Source organism: Loxodonta africana, chromosome 2 (genome assembly GCF_030014295.1).
Source record: "Loxodonta africana isolate mLoxAfr1 chromosome 2, mLoxAfr1.hap2, whole genome shotgun sequence".
NCBI classification, from domain to species: Eukaryota; Metazoa; Chordata; class Mammalia; order Proboscidea; family Elephantidae; genus Loxodonta; species Loxodonta africana.
The window spans coordinates 55,873,905-55,899,115 of record NC_087343.1 but is presented as its reverse complement, the minus strand read 5'-3'; the positions used below and the strand labels follow the sequence as shown (position 1 = coordinate 55,899,115).

At 36.6% G+C, this 25,211-nt stretch overlaps 1 protein-coding gene across 1 annotated transcript in view; it reads right to left on the bottom strand.

Annotated features, from left to right (window-relative positions):
- The window catches only part of ITGA2 (integrin subunit alpha 2), a 129,600-nt gene that overhangs the window by 43,771 nt on the left and 60,618 nt on the right, over window positions 1-25,211 (bottom strand). Inside the window, exons 5-13 of the mRNA XM_010588139.3 lie at window positions 22,100-22,214; window positions 21,579-21,706; window positions 18,262-18,410; window positions 9,829-9,979; window positions 9,372-9,537; window positions 7,112-7,188; window positions 5,080-5,218; window positions 3,949-4,094; window positions 1,853-1,996 (exon numbers count right to left, since the gene is read on the bottom strand). Coding sequence (XP_010586441.1) covers window positions 1,853-1,996; window positions 3,949-4,094; window positions 5,080-5,218; window positions 7,112-7,188; window positions 9,372-9,537; window positions 9,829-9,979; window positions 18,262-18,410; window positions 21,579-21,706; window positions 22,100-22,214 — 1,215 coding nt within the window. The remainder of the gene's footprint in view (window positions 1-1,852; window positions 1,997-3,948; window positions 4,095-5,079; window positions 5,219-7,111; window positions 7,189-9,371; window positions 9,538-9,828; window positions 9,980-18,261; window positions 18,411-21,578; window positions 21,707-22,099; window positions 22,215-25,211) is intronic.

The window sequence follows — 25,211 nt, the reverse complement described above, 5'->3', positions numbered from 1 at the left end:
TTTGTAATTAAAATTCACACTAAATGATGCCCAAACCAATTTGCAAGATGTTAAAAGTGGATAGGGTTTTAAAGTTTGAATAAAAAATTCTCTATATATGATGGAAATTATAAATGAGAATTTGAGCAAGTAAGGTCATAAAATATCTGCTTATAAGCCAAGGTGAAAGGAGCCCAATTGTCTTTACTGTAGCTGCACAATCTATGTAAGAACATCCATTTCTTTGTCTCCTTCTTTCCTCAATATTAGTATTTTCATGTTTTCAAACCTTTTGACTTAAACATTTTCAGCTGAAAATCCACAGATACCTTGAATAAAATTTAGGTAGAAACAAAACAAAATGCAGTATCAAAATTGAGACCTTTACTTAAAAATGACTGAACAGTGGCATAATTATAATAATATTAAAAATAAAAAAACCAAACCCATTGCCATAGAGTCAATTCTGACTCATAGCGAACCTATAGGACAGAGTAGAACTGCCCCACAGGGTTTCCAAGGAGCAGGTGGTGGATTCGAACTGCGGACCTTTTGGTTGGTAGCCTAGCTCTTAACCGTGATGCCACCAAGGCTCCACAATAGTATGTGTGAAAAAAACTTTTTTTTTTTAATAGTATAGGAAGTAGAAAATGAGATTATTAGTATCACTTCATTTTAAGAAACAATAAATAATTTGCCCCGAAGGAAAAGACATTTGCTTGTAAAAGACATAGGTTTTTTCTTTTTTCATATTTTGTAATCAAGTGTGGAAATATCTCATGACCTCACAAGAAAGCAATGCTCCTCCACCACAAAGCAGAGTTGATTCTTTCTCTTCTATTGCAATCTTATGGAAATTAATTTATTTACGAGCTTTGATAAAGTATTAGGATATCTTTACATCTTCAGCAATTAATGAAAATTCAGAATATTTGGCAAGCATTAAGTGTTTAAGAAACTGGGGATTTGTGAAATTTCTAACAAGTGGGTATGTCCTTTCCTTATTATATACTCTATACATCCTTTAAATGCTTTAGTATTGTTTTAATGATTTTTGTTCAAGGGTTGATTTTTACATTAATTTAAATACATCAGGTAGGAAACATCACATCAAGCTAAGCATAGTCTTTACTACATCGCCAGCTTTTCTTTTTCTATCCTTTCCTTTCTGTAATCATCTAAATTTCTATGTCAACTGGCACCTTTAATGCTGACTTCTTTCTCTGGTTTCAGGGGGGTCACTGTGCTCATGTATATTTAGAGAATTCAGCCTCCAAGTTGGAAAACTATTCTTTTCCATGTTAGAGTATGCTGTTTTTTATGTGCAAGGACTGGAAATTCCAAGATCGGAACATATACCTAAACATTACACCAAGCAATGGAATTTCCTGACAAACTAATGTAGAAAGCATCTGGGATTATATGGAAATTTCCAAAGTACCTGGTAAAATTTATCTTTTTCACTGTAAAATGATAATAAGATAGTTTTGCCCTGTTCTTGTTATCTCTTTATAGCAGAGAAAAATAATTGCATGAGATGCCTAGGAAATGTGTGTGCATTTAAAAAAATGATGTATATAATGATGTGTGTATATAACAATGCCTTTATTTGTATAACAATATATATTGAAAAACAGCTCATGGAAAATGGTAGCATGCTATACATTCGATTCTATTTAGGCCTTCCTTTTAATGTGATTTTTAAAATTAAAACTTAATGGTGATATTCTCAAAACTGATGAAATACAAACCATATTATATCTGCAAAATAATTATCATTCAATAATAATAAACTTTCTTTCCAAATGCAGACTTTTATTTACCAGTACTAAAGTATGTTAAACTAAGTCAGTTTAATAATTTTGTTTTTTACCTTTGTGATAGTAAATAGGTAGACTCTTCCTTCCTCTTTCTTCAGGTCATTCATATACATTGGTGCACCTACTAAGAGTACATCTGTAATGGTGTCTCTATCCACATCCACTGAACACAGCACACTACCAAAATAGGAGCCAATCTGGAATAATGAAGCATATTAACCTTAGGATTCCTAGGATTCATACACAGCTATTATTACACTGAATATTTATTCATTCAACACATATTGAGTGTTCACCACTAACAAGGTTCTACGGACAGGAGATGGGTAACGGTCTCTTCCCTCAGGTTGTGTTACTAACACTTGGTTTTTAAATCTTAGTGAGCACAAGAATCACCAAGAAAATGTCTTAAAAATACAGATTCCTGAGACGTATTTCCAGAGATTCTGATGCAGTGTCTAGGGTACAGTCCAGAAAACAGCATTTTTAAATAAACACTCTCAGGTCTTCTGCTGTTGGTGGTCCAAAACCACACTCATAAGAGAAGCACAGAAGGTACAGAAGGTGTGTTGTAGAGAAAGGCAGGAGGGGGCAGGGAGGGGAACAGATAATTGTGTTTCCATTGTAAAATATATTGTAATAATAGCAGGTACAAAGCAGCATGTGATCAAAATGCAGGAGTCAGGAAGGCTTAGAAAGATAATATTTGAAATGGATCTTAAAAGAGGACAAGCTTTTTTCGGTGGAAAGGAGTGGGAAAGCATGAACAATATGCAAGTATCTATGGCATGATTTGGGTGAGGTGAGTCATTATCAGAGAGACTGGATGGGAGGACTTGTTGGAGATAAAGCAAAATAAGAGAGAATGGGAATCTGGATGTTCATCCCACTGAACAAAAGTTCATAGCATGCCTACTATGTGAGTACCTTTTGAGGACTCCGAAACATATTAAAAAATGATTCCTTTCATAAAAGTTTCATTGATTTTCTCAAAATAAAAACATGCTTCTTTAAAGAAGAGAAGAATTATGTGACCATAGCTGGTTTGTGGTCAAGGGAGTCAGGTACTGAGATCTTCTTACTCCTAGAAATTTAAGTCATAGAGACAGTAGGATCCAACTTAATCCCAGAGAAGTATTAGGAGGAAAATCTGTGGTTTTTCTGACTCAAGGAAGGAAATCAATTTCCACTGGTTTTCAGGAATTGGAGATGTTCATTTCAAATATGTTACAATTCCACAGGTTAAAACTGCTTAGCAAAGAAATAGAAATCCATCAGCTGGTTTTCACTCTAGCGACAGTCCTTTGGGACAGGAGGTGGGGCTATAACTGGAAGTCATCATTGGTTCTGACCTTCAAACTGTCATACATTGGTAGAAAGTGGTAGAGGAGCAAGTTGCTTGCAAAGTCAACAGGACCCATTGACAGGCTCAGGAGTGGTTGCTGTTGTTGTTGTTAGTTGGCACTGAGCTGGCCTCAATTCATGGCGACCTTAATGTATGACAGAAAGAACACTGCCCAGTCCTGCGCCATCTTCATGATCATTGGTATGCTGGAGTCCATTGCTGAAGCTATTGTATCAATCTATCTCATTGAGGGTTTCCTTCATTTTTTCTGACCCTCCACTTTACCAAACATTATGTCCTTTTCTGATGATGTGTCCAATGTAACCAAGTCAAAATCTTGCCATCCCAACATCTAAGGATATGGTAACTCAGTATAATGCTATACTGCTCCCTTCTTTTCTTTATTTCTCCTCCAGACCCCTGAGTCCCTAGTGTGGCTTGTCTACAAAGAAGTGCTTAGGACCGTGAATTATTAACCTGGGGAGTCAAAAATACGGAGTGGAATGTAAAGAAACAGCATAAGCTTTGGGGCTAGATAAAGCTGGCCTTTCATGATAGCTCAACCCCATCAAAGTTGTGTGACCTTAGAAAGTTAGCTAAACTCTCAGTAACCTGTCAAAAGGGGATGGCAGATTTTATCAGTTATTCCATGAAAATTTAAAGAACAGAGTCAACTCAGATTATGGTGCCAGCCACAGAAGTGGCACTCAACAAATGTCAGTTTCCATTTCTACCCACCTTCCACTCCCTACCTGCCCCAGTTGTCTATAAAATTAATTTCACCTGCTAAATAATGAGATTTACCTGGTCACCCCTGTGAGGCTGAATAATTGTGACATTACCATTCTCGTCAACACGGTATAGCACTATCTGGCCAGTATAATTTGCTCGAGGAGCACCAGCAACAAAGTGGATGTTTTTTCTAGTAGAAATCACAGCCACAGAGTAACCTAGGAGGAAAGGAGTCACAAAGCAAGCACTATTGAATATTTCGACCAGTAAGGATTGAAAAATTAGTAGCAGATGATCAGAGGTGCATTAGGTATGATGCACGGTTCCTACTGCTCCCGAATATATCGTTCAGGGCATTAAGATGCTAAGATGAACTACTCTTTCTCTTGGATCTGTGGTGCTGCCCTGCAAAAGCAGGTCCTCTACCTATAAAACAGGCACTAGATTCTGGGTTCTCTCCATCAGGCCACCCATGAACGAAAACCCTAGCGTAGTACCTGACACATAGCTAGCACTCAATATTTCTTGAATGAATGAATAAATGAATGCAAAAGGCAATGCTGTCCAGTGGAAAGGACACAGCTTTGGGGCACAGAGTCCCAGGTTCAAATTCTGCACCTGCTAACCTACTAGGTTGTTCAACTTTGGGCAAATTATTTAACCTGGCTCTAAAAGGTAAAATGGGAATAATAATACTTCCATCAGCAGATCTTGGGGGAGAATCAATGTTTACATAGTTGCAGATAAAACAGCCAACTCAGGAACTGTCCCATAGTAGGTATTCAAAATCAGTGCCTGCTATTATTATAGGAACAAAAAGACTAAACTCTAAAATAGTATAAGACCACCTCTTACTGTATTGGCTCTTAAACGATTTCCATTTTGAAGAAGAACAGCCATGTCCCCAGGGATAACAACTGTTTGAACAACCAGAAGAGTTTAGAGAGTATAATACAGTATTTCATTATGTAGTTATGGGCTAAGGCCTATTAGCAAAGAGGCAACATAACTATGTATAATAAGTATACCAATTAGATGGCAATTTAAAGGTTTTGCTGAACTGACCCTGAGAAGCAAGATGGAGCTGGTTTAGAGGAGTGGAAAGATGCAAGTAAGGTCTCTATACAAAAAGTCACAAAAAAATCAATTCTACAAAGTTTTTGCAACTTTAAGTGTGCTGAGTCAAATGCTTCTATGCCTTACCTAAATATGAACTGTGGTTTCTGTCTTGCAGAATTTGATCGAAGGCTTGTTTAGGAAAGATCAAATGTCCACGAGATGTCTGCTGGACAATAGTTCCACTCCAGGCATAAGCTCCCACTGCACCCAGCATCAGAATATCCTAAAATGATTGAAAAATGAAGATCATTAAAACTCCCCTTGCCGTCGATAGTCACTTTTAAAGCATAAAAAAACAGGATAAGGAAAGGAACCAAAAACATGATCAACTATAATATGTATGAATTATATATTATGTGTAAGAATTATTTTAATATATTTTAAATATATTAATATAAATAAATAAAATATATTTAAATATATTGTGCTAAAGAACAAGTGTTCCCATGGACTGTATTGCCTGGGCTTTATTTAGTATGACGCATTACAAAGATAAATCTTGTGATAAGCTGTAGTATAAGAGGGTTACATAAATCATCTTTAAATTTCCTGTCAAAGGCACATATTTGCCAATACTGAACACTTAGGAACCTTGAGAAGGGAGCTGAAAGTGAGCCTGGAGTCTCACATACTCACCAAAAAAACCCAAACCCATTGCCGTCAAGTCAATTCCGACTCATAGCGACCCTATAGGACAGAGTAGAACTGCCCCATAGAGTTTCCAAAGAGCACCTGGTGGATTCGAACTGTTAACCTCTTAGTTAGCTACTGTAGCTCTTGACCACTACACCACTGGGGTTTCCCACATACTCACAGCTGGCTAGATATGAGACATGTCTGGGAAGCAGGAAGTGTTGATGATGGAGGAGGAGAGACAGGATGTAGCTGCTATTCCAGGCATGTCCTGGGAGGTCCTCTTCTGACCTATCCTACTTTCAACTTTCTTCTTCTTTCTTCTTGATTCCTCCTCAAATGTTCCTCTAGCATCTATATCCTATCTCATCTATCTGGCAATGGCCATAGTTACAAAAGATACCTCTAGCTGTGACATTCAATCAATTGGAATGAAAACTATCTCTCACCATTGATTGGATTAAAACCCAATGTGAATATTCAAAGCTGTAAATCATCAGAGAAAGCAGGGTTCGTTGGGATGGGATTTATAAGTTTGTAATTTCCTATTTTGGTTGTAGAAAAAATATCCAATACATGATTTTGGATCACAAATACAAGCTATTAAAAAAAAAAAAAAAAAAGCAAAAAGGGAAATGATGTGCACCATTTTGAGGATGAGACCAAAAAATGATTTCAATGATTGTCATACGACCAGGGACTCTGAATCTGTGGTACATGAATGGGCTTCAGGGACTGTCTGCAGAATCTATGTGTGTGGATTCATTTACCTTTTTTTGGAAGGAAAGACCCATAACTTTAATGAGCATCTCTAATGACTCGTGATCCAGAAAAAGTTAGCACCCTTTATTCTAGAGAGTAAATGAACTGTTCTCTGTCCTTTGATCTGACAATCAAATCCTCTGAGTTCATTTTGCCCCCCATATTCCCTAATGTCACATATATCTTTCCTCCTTTCTCTACCCCACTTATATCCTGAGTAGAATTAGAATCAGAGACCTGGGAAATGGATGTTTCTGAGAAAGGAAAATAGAATTTCCTGATCCCATCTCATATTTTTCCTAACTCCTTTTTTCTTTTCAACTGTTTTCTGGCTCTGTGCTTAGAATTCAGCAATGACAGCAAGGGTTTGTGTTCTTAACTAACATTTTTCACTTATTAATTGATTCAAAGAAAATTCCTGCAATGATAATATCTTGGATTAATATAGTGCCTGCCTCCTGAAGCACTCAAAGGTGTTCTCGTATACAATCTTTGTTTTTTTTCCTCCATACAAAGTTCTTGTGAAATAGGGAAGGGAAGGCATTATTAATCTTCATAGTTGAGACGGCAAATCAGCAGCATGGAGAAATCAAAATGCTGTGACTAGGCATCGGAACTGTTGTTCACTAACTGGCCGTTTCTCCCTTTTTCTGTGTAAGACTACTATCCAGAAGTGTTATGCCAAGTAACAGCACTGCTTGAAGTCATCTGATATACACACATTTTGTGGAGAGTAATCTGCGCTGAATCCCACTTGTGACATTTCCATCTGGAAGTTGTCTCCTCCTTGGACAGTACCTGGGAAATGTTAGTTTCAAAAAGTTATAATACTGCCAGCAATTTTAAATCCAATTTTAAACATACACACACACACAATATTCTGATGTTTACCCCAAAATTTGAAGCTGGTAGATTCTAGGAAAACTACTAAGGAAGTATTTGAGAGGATAATAGAATGCCACAATTCTTCCATGGTAGTGTGAGTTGTCATTAATCTTGATTAAACATTAATGTGTCTTAGAACACTTACAAAGTTCCTGACATTAAAGAACTTCCAACAAAGGGGATGAGGTGAGATGAGAACCGAGGCAGTGATCTTTTTTTCAAATTTCCATTACTAGCTAAGAAAATAACCCATTTTGTACATTTAAATCTTGGTATTAATCAATGAAGAAGCCCTGGTGGTGTAACGGCAAGCACTCAGCTGCTAACTAAAAAGTTGGCAATTTGAACCAACCCAGCGGTTCTGAGGGAGGAAGACCTTGCAGTCTGCTTCCGTGAAGATTACAGCCTAGGAAATCCCATGGGGCAGTCCTACTCTGTCATATAGGGTCACTGTGAGTCACAATCAACTCGACAGCACACTGCAACAACAACTAGTAACTATACAAATATCTCAGATGCAGGTGGAGGAATTACGCAATTGAACCATAGTGAAGACTATGCTGAGACACATCGGCGTTAATCATCAGCAACCAGGACTCGAGATAGCGTAGGAATTTTACCAGTTGGGAAGTGTGTCCTAGTTCTACATATAAACTTCTTTCTGTCACTAATGCCGTAAGATTCGGTTAGTACTCACTTTCCATTTAGTGGGGTCAAAGCTGTTATGTTTCACTAATCTTTGAAAAAGGTAAGCTAAATTCCTGGATTGCACTTTAATAAACAGAAGACAAATTATACTGTATGGAATAGTCACTTATTTAGAGACGAACAGAGATAATTTTTAATAAAATAGAACAGTGCTCTCCAAAAATCCTTAACAGTAGATAGTACTCATATTATTTCTAGTTGGCTTTTAGATTGTATTGTGATTATTCTCATTCACGCCACCACAAAATTATTAGTATAGATAGCCTAATAATTTTGTATTTTCTAAGCACTCAGTTGCTAACCGAAAGGTCAGTGGTTCAAATCCACCAGACACTCCATGGGAGAAAGATGTGGCAGTCTTCTTCCATCAAGATTACAACCTAAGAAACCCTATGGGGCAGTTCTGCTCTGTCCTCTAGGGTTGCTATGAGTCAGAATTGACTTGATGGCAGTGGGTATTTTTAGTTTAAGGACACATAAGATTTTGATGATGATTTAAAAAATTTAGAAGCACCCTGTAATGTTAAAGACGCAATGATTTCATGGATAGAACTTTCCAGTGGATAATTAGGGGATCAAGATTTGACTATAAGAATAAATACTTCCTATTTATTTACTCCCCTTGGAACCAGTTTCTAAGGTAGTACCTGACACGTAGTAGGTGCTCAAAAAATATATGCTCTTTATTGTTGCAAGCTATTTGGGTTAACTATGAGGAACCAGGATTTGGGTCATGTGGGAATTTTTACTAACCGGGGAGAGTATTCCAGTCCTACGTAAGTGAACTCCAGAAAATGTGATGTTTTTGCACCGACTAGACCTTCCCAGGCCATATACGTAAATTATTACAAGTCTGACAGAAAAAATGTTTCCTCAAAGACTGAATTATCAAAAATCTTCACTGTATTTTTTCTAATTTTAAAAGTATACATGCTTGTTGTAAACAAATTCAAGAATTTCAGAAATTATAAAACATATAACAAAAAGGTAAAACTATGTACAATTATTTTAAATGCTACTAAGTTGTCCCCCAAAAAGGTGTCGACAATTTATAATCATATCAACAGTGCGTGAACCTGTTTGCTTCCTCATAATCTCTCAAAGATTAAGCATTATTGATCTTTGCCATCTTTTAGGCAAAAGATATTGCTTTAATTTGTATTTTTAAATGATTACTGAAATTGGGAATATTTTCTTACATTTACTGATAATTTGCATTTTATTCCCTGTCCAATCTTCTTACTAATTTGTAGATGTTCTTTTTTATATAAGGCATACAAGTTAATATTAATAGAGCAAGTATGCAATGATAAAATAAAAAATTCTTGAGAAAAGTTTTTGAAGACAAAGTTTTAAAAGAAAAAGTTTATTATATATATATTTTTTACCTTCAATGCTGAAAATTTGTTCTCCTAATGTCCCAGCCTTTTCTAGTAGTGCTGCTTCATCAGACACATTGAAAAAGTATCTTTCTGTTGGAATACTGGCAATTGCTTTTATTTCTTTTATTAAATTTTTAGTATCAAGGGTGTTTCTGTTTAAGTATCCAAGAACCTTGAAAATAGAGGAAGAAGAAAATAAGGTCATTACTACTGTACTCCAATTTCCCTAATGACACTTTGTAGTCTATTTCTGAACACAACAGGCTCTCTGGAGAAGTAAATCAAGCAACCTTTATTTCCCCATTCCCTATAAGACTGAAAATCAGCAAGAAGCAGATAGAGTAATAACCTTCTTTTATACAAAATTACGAAATGTCAATGAGAAAGTGCAGCCTTGGAGGGTGATGCTATAAAGAAACATTTACCATGAATCAAAAGGCAAATAAAAATGAAAAGCACTTACTGCTATGCCAAACCTCAGTATATTGTCATTGTTTAACTGTTCAATCACTGCTTTCAACATTGAACCATCGTGTGATTCACCATCAGTTACAACCACCATTACTTTGGTAGCATGTGGTCGTCCACCAGCAGCTGCTGAATAAGCAAAATCTCTGTGGAGATGAAATTCAAGACTCACTACCAAAGATGAAGTTGATATGTGGAATCTCATTTGAAACATATGTATGAAAATAGCTTCTTTAAGTACAACTTGTTGTGACTTAGACTTGCTCTCTGTGTCAGTTCAGGTGATGCACGTTAAGTATGTTTTAATTGTAAGTTGTTGAGAAATATATAAAAATATAAATCTTGCTTGGCATTAAAAGTAATCTCTATGGGTTCCATAGTGTATGTGTATTTACGCTAGGAATCCTTACAATTATCTTCTGATAACAAAATTAAATTCATTAATACTAATCAACAAAGCAAAGAAATTCTTGTCATGAATTTTACTCATGGGTCCCACATTTATTGTCTAGTATTTATTTATTTATTTTAAAAGAAAAAAACACAAATTAAATATTCAAAGAGTCTGAAAAAGTATAAAATAAGAAACTGACGCCAAGCTTTTTGGAAAATAATTTGGTAATTTCTTACAAAACTAAGAAAAATCTTATCATATGATCCAGTGATCATGTTTCCAGGTACTTATTTGCATGGGTTGAAAATTTAATATAGACACAAAGACCTGCATATGAATATTTAAAGCAGATTTATTCATAATTACCAGAAATGGAAGCAACCAAGATGTGCTTCAATAGGTAAATGGTTAAATGACCTGTGGTACATCCGAACAATGGAATATATTCAGTAATAAAAAAGATTATCAAGTCATAAAAAGGAATGAAGGAACTTTAAATGCTTATGCTAAGTGAAAAAAGCCCATCTGAAAAGGCTACATGTGCTATACGATTCCAACTATATGGCATTATGGAAAAGACAAAACTATAAAGTGAAAAGATCAGTGGTTGTCAGGGGTATGATGGGTGGCAAGGAGAGATGAATAGGTGGATCACAGGGAATTTTTAAAGTGGTGAAACTATTCTATATGATACTGTAATGGTGGATAAATTACATTAGACATTTGTCAAAACCCAAAGAAGTGTACAAGACAAACTGAATTCTACTGTAAACTATGGACACTGATGTTGTGTTGTTAGGTACAAGTCGATTCTGATTCATAGTCAATTCTGATTCATAGTAACCCTATGTAAAACAGAACAAAACACTGCTTGGTCCTGAGCCATCCTTGCAATCATTGTTCTGTTTGAGCCCATTGTTGCAGCCGCTGTGTCAGTCCATCTTATTGAGGGTCTTCCTCTTTTTCACCGACCCTCTACTTTACAAAACATGATGTCCTTCTCCAGGGACTGGTCTGTCCTGATAACATGTCCAAAGTACATGCTCACTTCTAAGGAGCATTCTGGCTATACTTCTTCCAAGACACATTTATTTGTTCTTCTGGCAGTCCATGGTATATTCAATATTTTTCCCAACACCACAATTGAAAGGCATCAATCCTTCTTCTGTCTTGCAAAATTCTATCATGCAATCTCCAACGTCATTTCTATCACCAAGGCCATGTTTTCCAACTACCAATCCTTCAATCCTTCTTCTCTGTTTCCAACTTTTGAATTCCAATCATGAGTAATTATCAATGCATCTTGATTACATGTTTGATCAATTTCAGACTGCAGAATTTGGTAAAAATCTTCAATTTCTTTCTCTGGCATTAGTGCTTGGTGGTAAATTTGGATAATATTAACTGGTCTTTCTTACAGGGTATGGATATTATTCTATCACTGACAGCACTGTACTGCAGGATGGATCTTGAAATGCTCTTTTTGACGATGAATGCAGTGCCATTCCCCTTCAATTTGTCATTCACGGCATAGTAGACCACATGATTATCCAATTCAAAATGGCCAATATTAGTTCATTTCAGCTCACCAATGCCTAGGATTGGTCTTCAAGTGTTCCATTTCATTTTTGACAACTTCCAATTTTCCTTGATTCATACTTTGTACACTCTACATTCCCATCAGAATCGATATCTGCAGCTGTTTTTTCTCATTTTGAGTCATGCCACATCAGCAAATGAAGATCCCAAAAGCTTCATTCCATCTATCTTACTAAGGTCAACTTTGAAGAAGCAGCTCTTTCCCAGTTGTATTTTGAGTACCTTTCAACTGAAGGGGCTAATCTTTTGGCACTATATCAGACAGTGTTCTATTGCTATTAACAAGGTTTCATTGGCCAATTTTTCAGAAGTAGATCACCATGTACTTCCTCCTAGTCTGTCTTAGTCGGGAAGGTCCACTGAAATCTGTCCACCATGGTTGACCCTGCTTGTATTTAAAATGCCAGTGACATAGTTTCCAGCATCACAGCAACATGAAAGCCACCACGGTACAACAAAGTGATAGATGAGTGGTGGTGACAGATGAATGGTAGACTTTAGTTAATAATGATGTATTAATATTGGTTCATCAATTGTAACAAATGCACCAAACTAACGCAAGATGATAATAATAGGGGAAATTGTGTAGGGGGGAGAGATGGGAACTTTCTGTTCTATCTACTTAATTTTTCTGTAAAGGTAGAACTACTTTAAAAATAAAGCCTATTACTTATGGCTAATAACATATTAAAATACCCATCATTTCCTCAAAATGCATATTAAAATAACAATTGTCTATTCTCTCTCACTTATCATAATGCTCAAAATTAAAAACTTTAATAATTTTTGTGGTTAAGGAAAGGAAGTGGAGAAACTTACTATAGATACATATGGTTAAAAAAAATTCAGAGTTTGGAAAGGTATAAAACAAAAAATTGACACCAACCTCTCATGCAAATGTAGCACTATTATCACTGTCTTATGTTTCCTTGTAGAAATTGTTTTATCTATATCAACTCGACGGCACTGGGTTTTTTTTATATGTAATATAGATACATGTATAGTCTGCCCTTTAACATTTTACAGAAATGGGGCCTAGTCTACTCAGTTATTTTTACCAGTTGCATAATATTTCATTACTTGGAGGCACTATAGCTTATTTTGGTGTTCCTGGGTGGTACAAATAGTTAAGTGCTCCACAACTGACCAAAAGGTTGGCAGTTCAGACTCACTCAGAGACCCTTTGGAAGATAGGCTTGGCAATTTGCTTTCAAAAGGTCCAAAAAAAAAAAAAGCCAAACCACTACCGTCGAGTCGGTTCCAATTCATAGTGACCTTATAGGATAGAGTAGAACTGCCCCATAGAGTTTCCAAGGAGCGCCTGGTGGATTTGAACTGCCAACCTGTTGGTTAGCAGCTGTAGCACTTAACTACTACGCCACCAGGGTTTCCTTCAAAAGGTCACAGCCTTGAAAATTCTGTGAAACAGTTCTATTCTGTACATATTGGATGGCCATGAGTCAGAACTGACTGGATGGTAACTAACAATAATAAGAACAATAACATAATTTATTCAATTAGCTCCCCATCATTGAGCATTTAGACTATTTTAAGTTTTACAAGTAATGCTGTAGTGAACACCCCTGTGTATATATCTTGGCATACTTTATCAGTAGGATAATGGAGCCCTGGTGGCACAGTGGTTAAAGTGTTCAGCCGCTAACCGAAAGGTTGGTGGTTGGAATACACCGGCCTCTCCAGGGGAGAAAGATGTGGCAATCTGCTTCGTAATGATACAGCCTTAGAAAACCTATGAGTCAGTTCTACTCTTTCCCGTAGGTTGCTATGAGTTGGAACTGACCTGATGACAATGGGTTTGGTTTGGGTTTTTTTATCAGTAGGGTAAAATCTTAGCAGTGCAATTACTGGGAATAAGGGTATAAACATTTCAAATTTTGATGGATAATGCCAAATTGTCCTCCAAAATTTCCACCAATTTATATTGCCATCAGTGAACAAGATAGCAAGTTTCTCCACTTCCTTTCCTTAACCACGAAAATTATTAAAGTTTTTAATTTTGGGCATTATGATAAGTGAGAGGTAATAGACAATCGTTATTTTAATATGCATTTTGAGGAAATGATGAGTATATTAATATGTTTATTAGCCATTTGCATTTCTCTGTGAACTCTTGATTTTTCTTTATCTTTGCCCATTTTTCTTTGTTCATCATTTTCTTAATGATTAATAAGATCCCTTTGTTAATAAATTATCCTGTCATATACATTGTAAATAAATTCCTCCATTTATTATTCATTATTTTTCTTTTTAGTTGTATTATTTCTATACAGAGAGTTTATATTGGATATAACTAAATTTATCAACCTCTTTGTTTTTTGTATTGGGTGTGATATTTTAAAAGGGTTTCTCATCTTTATGAATATTTTTTTGTGATAATCCACATTTTCTCCTAGTCCCTTAATAGTTACTTTGATTTAAAACTTTGATTCAGCTGGAATCTATTTTGGTGCAAGGAGTAATGTAGGGATTCAGTTTTGTTTTGTTTCCAGATAGTTAGCCAGTTGTCCAACAACTTTTAGTTTTCCTCTGTCCATTGGACCCTCTTGCTATACATTCTTTCTGGGTAATTTCACACATCCTTGGATTTACTACCACATATATGATGATACTCTAAAGTCTGTATCTGTTTTCCATTCATCACTCCCATCTTCAAATTTATGTATCCAATGCTTGTTGAATATTTCCACCTGAATGTGTAGGAAACACTTCAAATTCAACTTGTCTAAAACTGAGCACATCATTTTATTTCCTAAAACTTTTCCTGTTTTCTATACTGTAGAAGATAGAAACGTAGTGAATAATCTATATTTGTCAGCCAGGCAAATTTGATTTACAGTACTCACATCAACTGTTTTTAAGCAAAGAATATTCTTTCTGAGATACTTTTGATCTCCTATACTGTAGGAAGTTTTGGAGGACAGAACTTGTGCCTCATTTAGTTTTGATTACTTGCAGTGCTTGAAACAATAAATTACAAACTGTAGGTACTCAATAAAATAAGGTGAATGGGAATATGGCAATATTTACCGAAAACCAGGCTCAAATTCAATTAGATGTTGTAAATAAACAGAAAAAAAAAAAAAAAAATACAGCAAATTAAGTTCCATGTAGTGTAAGTAAGAAGTTGAATGAGTCCCTAGCGATGGAAAGAATAAATCCTTTTAGTTCGGGAAATGTTGGTAAGAGGGAGATAATGGCACAGGAGAGAAAAGACAAAGTTTTGAAGAGACTGTTGTTGTGTGTCCTCAAGTCAATTCCGACTCATAGTGACCCTATAGGACAGAGTAGAACTGCCCTATAGGGTTTCTTAAGTTGTAATCTTTACTGGAGCAAATTGCCAGGTCTTCTCCCCCATGGAGTGGCTTGTCGGTTCAAACTGCTGCCCTTTTCATTAGCAGCTTAGCACTTAACCATCGCACTACCAGGTATCCTCAAAAAGATGATTAAAATCATAGAAATCCCACCTAAACAGTGGCCTTTATCCTGGAAAAGAAGTTTGCCAGGTTCAGGCTCCTTCCAGGGAAAAATGCCACACCCATATTCTCTGCTGAGAAAAGAAGCCCTCCGGTTTCTAACTCCTGGGAAGCCATTTTCTATCTCAACTTACTCTTCCCCTCAGCCCTGTTTACTGGACCAGGAAGCGTGCTTTATCCACTGGCAGCAAATCTATCGACTGACCAGCAGCTATGAGACGGCCTGGTTAGAAACATGTACAATGTGGATTAACGAAATCATCATATTATCTCTTGTGAGGAATCTGCTATTGAGACATTTAGGGAGACTCACCAGTTAATAGTAGAAGAAAAAAAACCCAAAAACCCACTGCCGTCGAGTCGATTCTGACTCATAGTGACCCTATATGACAGAGTAGAACTGCCCCATTGAGTTTCCAAAGAGCTCCTGGCAGATTTGAACTGCCGACCTCTTGGTTAGCAGCTGTAGCACTTAACCTCTACACCACCAGGGCTAATAGTAGAAGAGGCAACTAAAATACACACACACACAAAAGAAGTGGCAGGTATAAGATGAATTACAGAAATAGAAATGGCAGGATGTGTTGACTGATCATTATGTGTGATCCAAGAAGGAGTCAAAGAATACAGGAAGGCATCCAGTTTTTAGTCTGAATGACTGAGGTAGCAGGGAGTAGCATGAATCAAGATGGGAAAGTCATGAGGAGGGGTAGGAAAAAAGAATGAAGGCCAGTTTTGGATATACTGAATTTGATAAGTGAGCCAAAACTCCAAACAGACATTCAGCGTCAGCTAGATGTCTGTGTGGGTTTTAGGAGAGCATTCAGGCGGATAACAGAACTATGGGGTAACCCACACAGGAATGATAGTTGATGCCATGAGAGTGGATGTAATTTCTAAGAGAAAATGGCTACAAAAAAAAAGAGGACTGAGACAGAGGTTTGAGAAGTGCTCTACTTAGTGAAGAAAACATAGGGAGAGGAGCCAGTGAAGAGACAAAAATTGTTGATAAAGAGTTGGCAGGGATTCCAGGAGTTTGCAGTGTCATGACAACTGGGGTTGGAATAGCAGTATGTGTTCATCATTGTCAAATGTTCAGAGAAGCTAAAGAGGATGAGGCTTAAGACAGGACCCCAAGGCTGGGTGATTAAGAAAGAGGGCCATGTTTATCTTTAACGGAAAATTATAAGTGGCATTGCTATATGTTTCAAGGAAGTGGAGGGGGGGTACAGACTCTTCTTTTAAGGAATTGTCGTAGTGGAAGGAAGGAATGTACAATAAGATGGAAAATGCAAGAGTGCCTTTAAGAAAAGCTGAGCTTATTGTTCTCATTTATTTCTTAACAATAGGAGAGTGCTTAGCATTTTTTTAAAAGGTAACTGGTTAAAGTAGAATGAAGATGAAGGTGAGTGGAGTGGAAAATAGAGAAACTGCATTAAGATAATGACAAATTATGAATAACATTGTGAAGAATGGAAATTCCAGAACACTTAATTGTGCTCATGAGGAACCTGTATGTAGACCAAGAGGCAGTCATTTGAACAGAACAAGGGGATACTTCATAGTTTAAAGTCAGGAAAGGTGTATGTCAGGGTCGTATTCTTTCACCATACTTATTCAATCTGTATGCTGAGCAAATAATCCAAGAAGCTCGACTATATGAAGAAGAATGTGGCATCAGGATTGGAGGAATACTCATTAACAACCTGCGATACACAGATAACAGAAGCTTGCTTGCTGAACGTGAAGAGGACTTGAAGTGCTTACTGATAAAGATCAAAGGCCACAGCCTTCGGTATGGATTATGTCTCAACATAAAGAAAACAAAAATCCTCACCACTGGACCAATAATCAGCATCACAATAAATGGAGAAAAATATGGAAGTTGTAAAGAATTTCATTTTACTTGGATTCACAATCAACGCCCATCAATGTTGCAGTCAGGAAATCAAACAAGGCATTGCACTGGGCAAATCTAGGCAAAAGATCTCTTTAAAGTGTTCAAAAGCAAAGACATCACTTTAAGGACTAAGGTGTGCCTGACCCAAGCCACGGTGTTTTCATTCGCATCATATGCGTGTGAAAGCTGGACAATGAATAAGACAGACAAAAGAAGAACTGATACCTTTGAGTTATGGTGTTGGCAAAAAATATTGAATATGCCATGGATTGCCAGAAGAACAAGTAAATCTGTCTTGGAAGAAGTACAATCAGAATGCTCATTAGAAGTGAGGATAGAAAAACTTCATCTCACGTACATTGGACATGTTACCAGGAGGGACCAGTCCCTGAAGAAGGGCATCATGCTTGGTACAGTAGAGGGTCGGCAATAAAGAGGAAGGCCCTCAAAGAGATGGATTGACGCGGTGGCTGCAACAATGGGCTCAGGCATGACAAGGATTGTGAGGATGGCACAGGACTGGTCAGTGTTTCGTTCTGTTGTACATAAAGTCACTATGAGTGGGAACCAAATCGGTGGCACCTGACAACATATAGTTGTAAAATTCACACGCCTCACAAGATTGTAAGAAGTATAATAAACCCATTCAATTCAATTCAGATTCCTGTGTGATTAATGTTAAAGTACCATTGTTCCTGGTAATTTGCGTGATGTTGTTTGTAGCCATGGAAGATATTAACTCATAACCTAAGCTCTTCTCACTTCATTTACTTCATGTAAAATCTTATAGGAAAATCATGTAATATAAAAAAATCCTAGAAATCAAAGATTTTTAATTAAATTTCCCAGCTGCCTTCTCTAAGTGTTCAAGTTATATAATGCTCAGACTTTATTTGTTGTGATTTAAATGCATTGGGTTTTTTCTGTTGGGTTAAGTGTGAATATCTGGTATATTGTTTTTCTTTGCCTTTTCTTTCCTTTTACTTACACATAAGTGCTTCTATCTTATTAAAATATCAGCCTATTAGCATCACAACTTACCTTGCATATTGAATTGCTTTGAATGTATTTGTGAGGTCCCCACCATGTTGGTACGTTCGGGTTGTTGCTTTAATCATTTCAGCTTTGGTTTTATAAGTATTCAGGTTAAACACAACTCTTGGGTTATTGCCATATTGAATTAACCCCACCTTCAAAAGAGCAGAAGTTTATTACTGGGATGTCATTAAGCTATAAATAATTTCTATTTAACCAATATAATAAAAATCAAGAGTACATTGGGCAGATAGCTTAAGAGAATCATTTTCAATTTTGGTCTAATGTATAGTTATTTTTCCTTTCATTGGAATGCCTTCTGTATTAGAGGCCGTCGGTGTACAACAAACAGCACTACTTATTGCCAAGCAAGATGGTGTGGTACAGCTTACACTTTGGTTCTCAAGTTTAGACTTTTAAAGACTGCCTTATAATATTTTAATATGAATGAATATTAGAACAAGGGTCATAACAGGAGGATTAAAATGATATAAATAAGTTTTCTAATTTTAAGTGAATATAAGCCTATAAACAATTCTAAGCAGTAATAGTTGGAAGATAATGAGGGTAATTACATAATAAACAAAGAACTAGAGTTGAATAAAAGAAAAAGCAATGGCTCCTGACCATTCAACAAACTTAGATCTATTTGTTGTGCTGGATTCCCTCTAACTTCAGGCGTCAGTATTTCTGGAAGAAAGCTGCTATATGTTTGTATAGAATAGAGCATTATCGGCCTTCAGAGAATGTGCGTTAGAGAGAAAGTCTTACTTGAGAGACAGAATGACTTCTCTAGAAGATTTTCGAAGACATTTTCTAATCCTTTTAGATTCAAGGAGGGAAGTCTTAAAATGCCAAGGAAAAAGAAAACTCCATTCAAACAGCAGTTCTTCACAAGGTCACACTCTTCTGTTAACGCTGGCGTGTTCCGGCACTGAAATCACACTCTCGGCCTAGGAAATGGTGTTTCCAGAAAAGGAAGTTGAAATAAGAGATCAGTGGCAAGAGAATCTCTGAAATAGAGGTCAGCGTGTAAGAAAGATGGAAGGAGCCAGGCCTGGATTTCTGAGTTCAATTAGTTATTATTATTATTATTTTTTTTTAGGTAGACAGCTAGGCACTAGGAAGATGGTATAAAATAATATATTTATGGGCCCCCCTGTTTAGGATAGGATGTAAGAATTGAGAAGGAGAAAAAGGTAAAAAATAACTGAGAACCTCAAAGTCTGATATGACAAAGTTTAACATGATCTACTGATGAAGATCAAGAACACAGCTTTCAGGATGGATTACATCTCAAAATAAAGAAAACAAAAATCCTCACAACTAGGCCAATGAGCAACATCATGATAAACAGAGAAAAGATTGAAGTTGTCAAAGATTTCATTTTACTTGGATCCACAATCAACATCCGTGGAAGCAACAGTCAAGAAATCAAAAGACTCATTGCATTTGGGCAAATGTGCTGCAAAAGATCTCTTTAAAGTGTTCAAAAGCAAAGACGTCATCTTAAAGACTAAGGTGCCTCTGACTAAAGCCATGGTGTTTTCAATTGCCTCATAGGCATGCAAAAGCTGAACAATGAATAAGGAAGACTGAAGAAGAATTGACACCTTTGAATTGTGATGTTTGCAAAGAATACTGAATATACCATGGACTGCCAAAAGAATGAACAAATCTGTCTCAAGAAGTATAGCCAGAATGCTCCTTAGAAGCAAAGATAGTGAGACTAAGTCTAACATACTTTGGACATGTTATCAGGAGGGATCAGTCCCTGGAAAGGGACATCATGCTTGGTAAAGTAGAGGGTCAGTGAAAAAGAGGAAGACCCTCAACAAGATGGATTGACACAGTGGCTGCAACAAAGGACTCAAGCATAACAATTGTGAGGATGGCGCAGGACCAAGCAGTGTTTCATTCTGTTGTACTTAGGGTCCCTATGAGTCATAATCAAGCCAACGACACCTAACAACAACAACAATATGACAGGAAGATGGTAGTAACTCCCATGGCACAGAAATTTTACGTGACAAAAGAGTGAGGCAAAAATAGACAATTTGATGAAATGTGGTGTATTGAGACTTACAAAGAGGTGAAATTCAGGTTGCAAAAAAAGACACTGGGTTCAACCACTTCTAGAGAAGAAAAATATATTTTAGGGTATGAAGACACAGAAGAAGAAGGTCATGAATTCCATATCAGAGATTATTAAATAAGTCACAGTATGTGCGTAGACCATTTAGACAGAAATAGGCAGGTACATATGAGAACTGCTCTCTCTAGGGTCCTTTAACAGTGGTGCTCTCCAGAACTCAGTGCTATGCCCCATCTTATTTAACAGAATTTTTGGGTAAAAGCCCACAGTGAGACCTTCAAAGTTTCAATGGACATTTATGTCCTCATGTCAATGGGAAAAAAACATGTAACAATATTTTATAATACTATATAAGAAATTAGAAAAGCAAATGTCAATATAGGTAACTGCAAAGCATTTAGGGAAAAATGTTAAAATGATGACCATTGACTAGGTGTTGGATACTGGAGCATCAACTGTAACTCGGGAACACAAACTAGGAACTCTGGGAACTAGACCCTGCTGATACTGGTTTAATGTGCTGCTACAGCCACAGTGACCCATAAAATGATAGATTCAATCAGAAAGGGTAAAACACAGGAACAGAAATTTAAGAAAAAATCCTATTCAGTCTTCTTATAGAAGCATGAAACTTTTAATTCCTGAGTTGTGGTTGCCTACCTCGAGAAGATGTAAAAGCAGATTAATGACTTCTTAAAATACAGGGAGCTATACAAAATTACTGAAAAGACTTGTCCTGTGAGGGGGGGGAAAAAAAAGGCAGCAAGAACAGGATATGATAAAAGACTATAAAATGATAAGTGATAAAGTTATGCTGCCTATGGACTTATTTATAAAAATCCCAGGATTCAAGTATGACTTTTTCACCAGTAAGGAATAAAGGAAAGGAATTCATTATTAGCACAAGTGGACATAATTAAAAAATACATATTGATTTTTAAGATGTATTGATAATTTCATGGGCTAGAGGGGGAAAATCAGCAACTAAAAGAAAATTATGGTGTTATATTCCATACCCTTGATGCCTGTGTCAGAAATAAGCTCAAAAGACCAGCATTGGGCAAAGTCATATGTAGAAGAGCCAAATGCAGCAGTTTCAATTACCTTTCAAGTTTACCTTCAATGCAATTAATATTAGGATTTGATACAGGCAAAAATTAAGACTTCATATGTAATAATATTTTCTCAGAAAGTCATGGAGTAGTGTATATATTATTGATGCTCATACCTGTGTTTTTTGGGGGCCTATGTCCAGGCCTTGTACAAATTTTTCCAAAAAACTCTTTACTGCATCCCACGGATAAATACTATTTGATTCATCACATACAACCACCACATCTATGAAGGAAGGGCAGGCTATGGAGGAAAAAATGAAAGAAACAGATTTCCATAGGTAAATCAAACTTTAACTCAAACCAATCCATTTTATGGAGTCAATTCTGACTCATGGTGACTCCAAGTGTGTCACAGTAGAACTGTACTCAAAAGAATTTTCAGTGACTGATTTTTTCAGAAGTAAATTACCGGCCTTCCTTCTAAGGTAACTCTGGGTGAACTCTAACTGCCAACATTTCAGTTAGCAGCTGCAGGTTTTACACCACCCAGGGACTACAAATCAAACTTTATGGCCATATAAGACTTCAAGTAAAATGGAATTTAGGGGTTGGGTGGCACTTGTTGATAATTTTTTCCCCCTCCTTTTTTTAACTATAAGACATTACCAAGATCCTCTGGGTATTCATTACTTACTCTGAACTGCAGGTGAAAAGCTGGCCAAGTGCTGAAAATCAGGACTGACCTCAGAGCAAACGCCGGTTGTGTAATACTGATTTCCACACTGCTGTGCCCATAGGGGACCACATGTCTTCAGAGAAATGAGAACAACGAAAAACACCATGAAAATGCTAGACCTCTAATTATCCAGTTGTGTAACTCAGAAATCATCTCTATTATTTTATAAGGTGTTAGGAATTGTCAACTCTTGAAACCTACAAGTTAAATATGCCTTTGAGTGACTGTGCGTTGGAGCCAGCAGATGTGAGGGAGAAGGTAGTAGAAGTGCTGTGCCCAATGGCAGGCCTCCCAGGAGGAGAAGCACCAGGACTGTCTGGGCCAAGGGTCAGCATAGGGAGCAGACCATCAGGCCACCTAGCCAGCTAGAGAAAAGGGGTGTTTCCTTCCCAAGAACACCACGAGGAAAACAAGTACAGGGGCTCATTTTTTGTGTCTCAGTTACCTGGGCCTTGGGTGCCTCACCTGTAAAATGAATACAATCACACTTCCTATCTTTTTAAGGCTGTTGTGAATATTAAATGGATCCACAGATGTAAAACCCTTGTAACAGTGCTGGGTAAATAATAAGTGCTATGTAATTTTTATAATTTTTAGCCAGTACCATTACTGTTGTTGACTCTTGGTTTTCTGCTGCCCCTTCCATTTACGTTATATAGGAGAAACCTTAAACCCAAGTGCCTTCAAGGGCCAGGTAGGGAAACTGGAAGAGTGCTCTGGACCAGGTATAGACACCATGGTGAACTGAAGAACCCATACTTTCTTTATAAGGCGGGTCACTATGGCTTCCGCCTACTCACCAGTGTGAAATAGGCCCTGTGTTGTTGAATCCTCCAAGTTTTCAAAGAGAGCCAGAGAGATCAAATTTGAAAATTTGAAATTCAATGAAAACAAATGAACCAAAAACAAACAAACAAAAAAACACTATACCAGCTAAACAAACACAGATGACGTTCACGGGTTGTCAGTTTTTAACTCTGCTATAAAGTATTTCTTCACTTTGAGGAATTCCAAAAAGTTAAAAAAAAAAAAAAATGCCATCGATTTTGAGTCACGGTAACACCATATATTTGTCAGAGTAAAACTGTGCTCCATAGGATTTCCAATGGCTGATTTTTCGAAAATTGATCCCCAGGCCTTTCTTCCGAGGTGCCTCTGGGTGGACTCGATTCTCCAACCTTTCAGTTAGCAGCTGAGAGTATTAGCCTCTTACACCACTCAGAGGCTCCTTGAGGACTTCAGAGCCCCCTTATTTCCACTCCTTAGGGAAACCCTGGTGGTGTAGTGGTTAAATGCTCTGGCTGCTAACCAAAAGGTCGGCAGTTCAAATCCACCAGGCGCTCCTTGGAAACTCCTAGAACCGGGAATGATCAAAGCTGGTTGGCAATTGCCTCCTTGCCCACATCACACATGCTTCAATTCTCCATATCTCCATTCGCCCAATCCCAACTTTCTCCTGTTAAGCAGCACTAGAATGCCAAGAACTCCTAATTAAATCCAGGTAAAATGTGGGAAACATTGGATTAAATAATATTAAAGTCACTAGGTATAAAAGGAGAAAAATAAGAAAGAGAAGTCTAGTCAAGAGCCCCCCAAAACATACAAAGTTTAACATTATATAAAGCTCCAAATCAATTATAAAAGCTCAACAGAAAGGTATAGACTTGAAAGAAGTGAGTGGAAGAATTAAAAAAAAAAAAAAAATTTGACCCAGTTTGACTGTTGGTAGCTCAAGGGGGAAGCAGCTGTTCTCACATTTCATGCAAAATGGGCAAGGCGTAGTTTTTCTTCCTATGAAACTGGTTCATTTTGCCAATTAGTTAGGGGAAAATCATTACTGATGGCTTTGGACAGTACCAAATAACAAATACCAATTTTTGATTTCCATATCCCTCCCCTAAATTGTTTATTGTAGAATCTTTTTATCACCTTGAAAAATAATAACTCATAAAGTTATTTTATTAAGCAATGGAAAACAGCACCAAGAAGCTGAAATTAGGGTATGCCAATTGCTAATGCCAGAACTACATTCCTGTTTTAAGCCGAGAATTTAAGAAGGTTAAAAAAAAGTGATGATTGTCTGTCTTTTCCACATAATTCTTAAGATTTTGACCTTTTTGGTATGTAAAGGCAACACTGAGCTGATTTTTTTCCTTTCTTCTTTCTTTTTCTCCTCCCTTCCCCCAACTCCTTTGCTAGCTACATTGACTGTGAAATTAGTCTCTCAGATTCTCTTGCAATTGTATTTTACTTTATCCGGAGTTACAGATTAAAAATTTTGAAACATATTCTGTAATTCTCAAATGTCAATGTTTTCCTCTTTCTGAATTTAGTCAACTCTAAAAACCAACAAGCAAGCAAACAAATAAAAGCCCTATTAATAAAGACTTTGGAATATTATAAAACATGAAGATTCATTGCAATATTTATTTATGCACTGATATAACACATATAAGCAATTCCTAATTTATTTAGTGGTAGTGAATTTGTCTGGACACTAATATCTCTAAGTAAAACTAAATGACACTGTTAAAAATTGCATACATTTTTATAAGAATCTAGTTATAAACTTTTTAAATTAAGCATGTCACCATTACAGATATATCTAACATAAAGCTAAAATAAGCTTTCAGGACTATTTTAACTGGGTTATATGACTAAAGTACACTTACATCAGCCGGTGGGAATTTCAAACAAGTCTGGGTTTTTATTTGCTTCTAAACTTTTTTTTGGTGTGCGATATTTTTCAATTTTTCTATAGTAAAATCTTTAAATCAATTCTCTGTATCAATTTGCCTATATTACATTTTCCATCAGAAATTTCTTTCTTACATAAAATTTCCATTTTTTCTAGTTTTTTTATGTTAATTCTTTAATTTATTTGAAATGTACTTGGATGTACAAATATTAACCAATTATCCTTGTACCACTTATTAAAAGGCATTCTATTTCACTGACGTGTGGTATCTTTTCACAGCACTTTGGAAATAGAATAGGTGTAAATATAAACATCAGGTAAGGTGAGAGACTGATTGCCTTAAGTAATATCAGATTAGTCAAAGGCTACAAG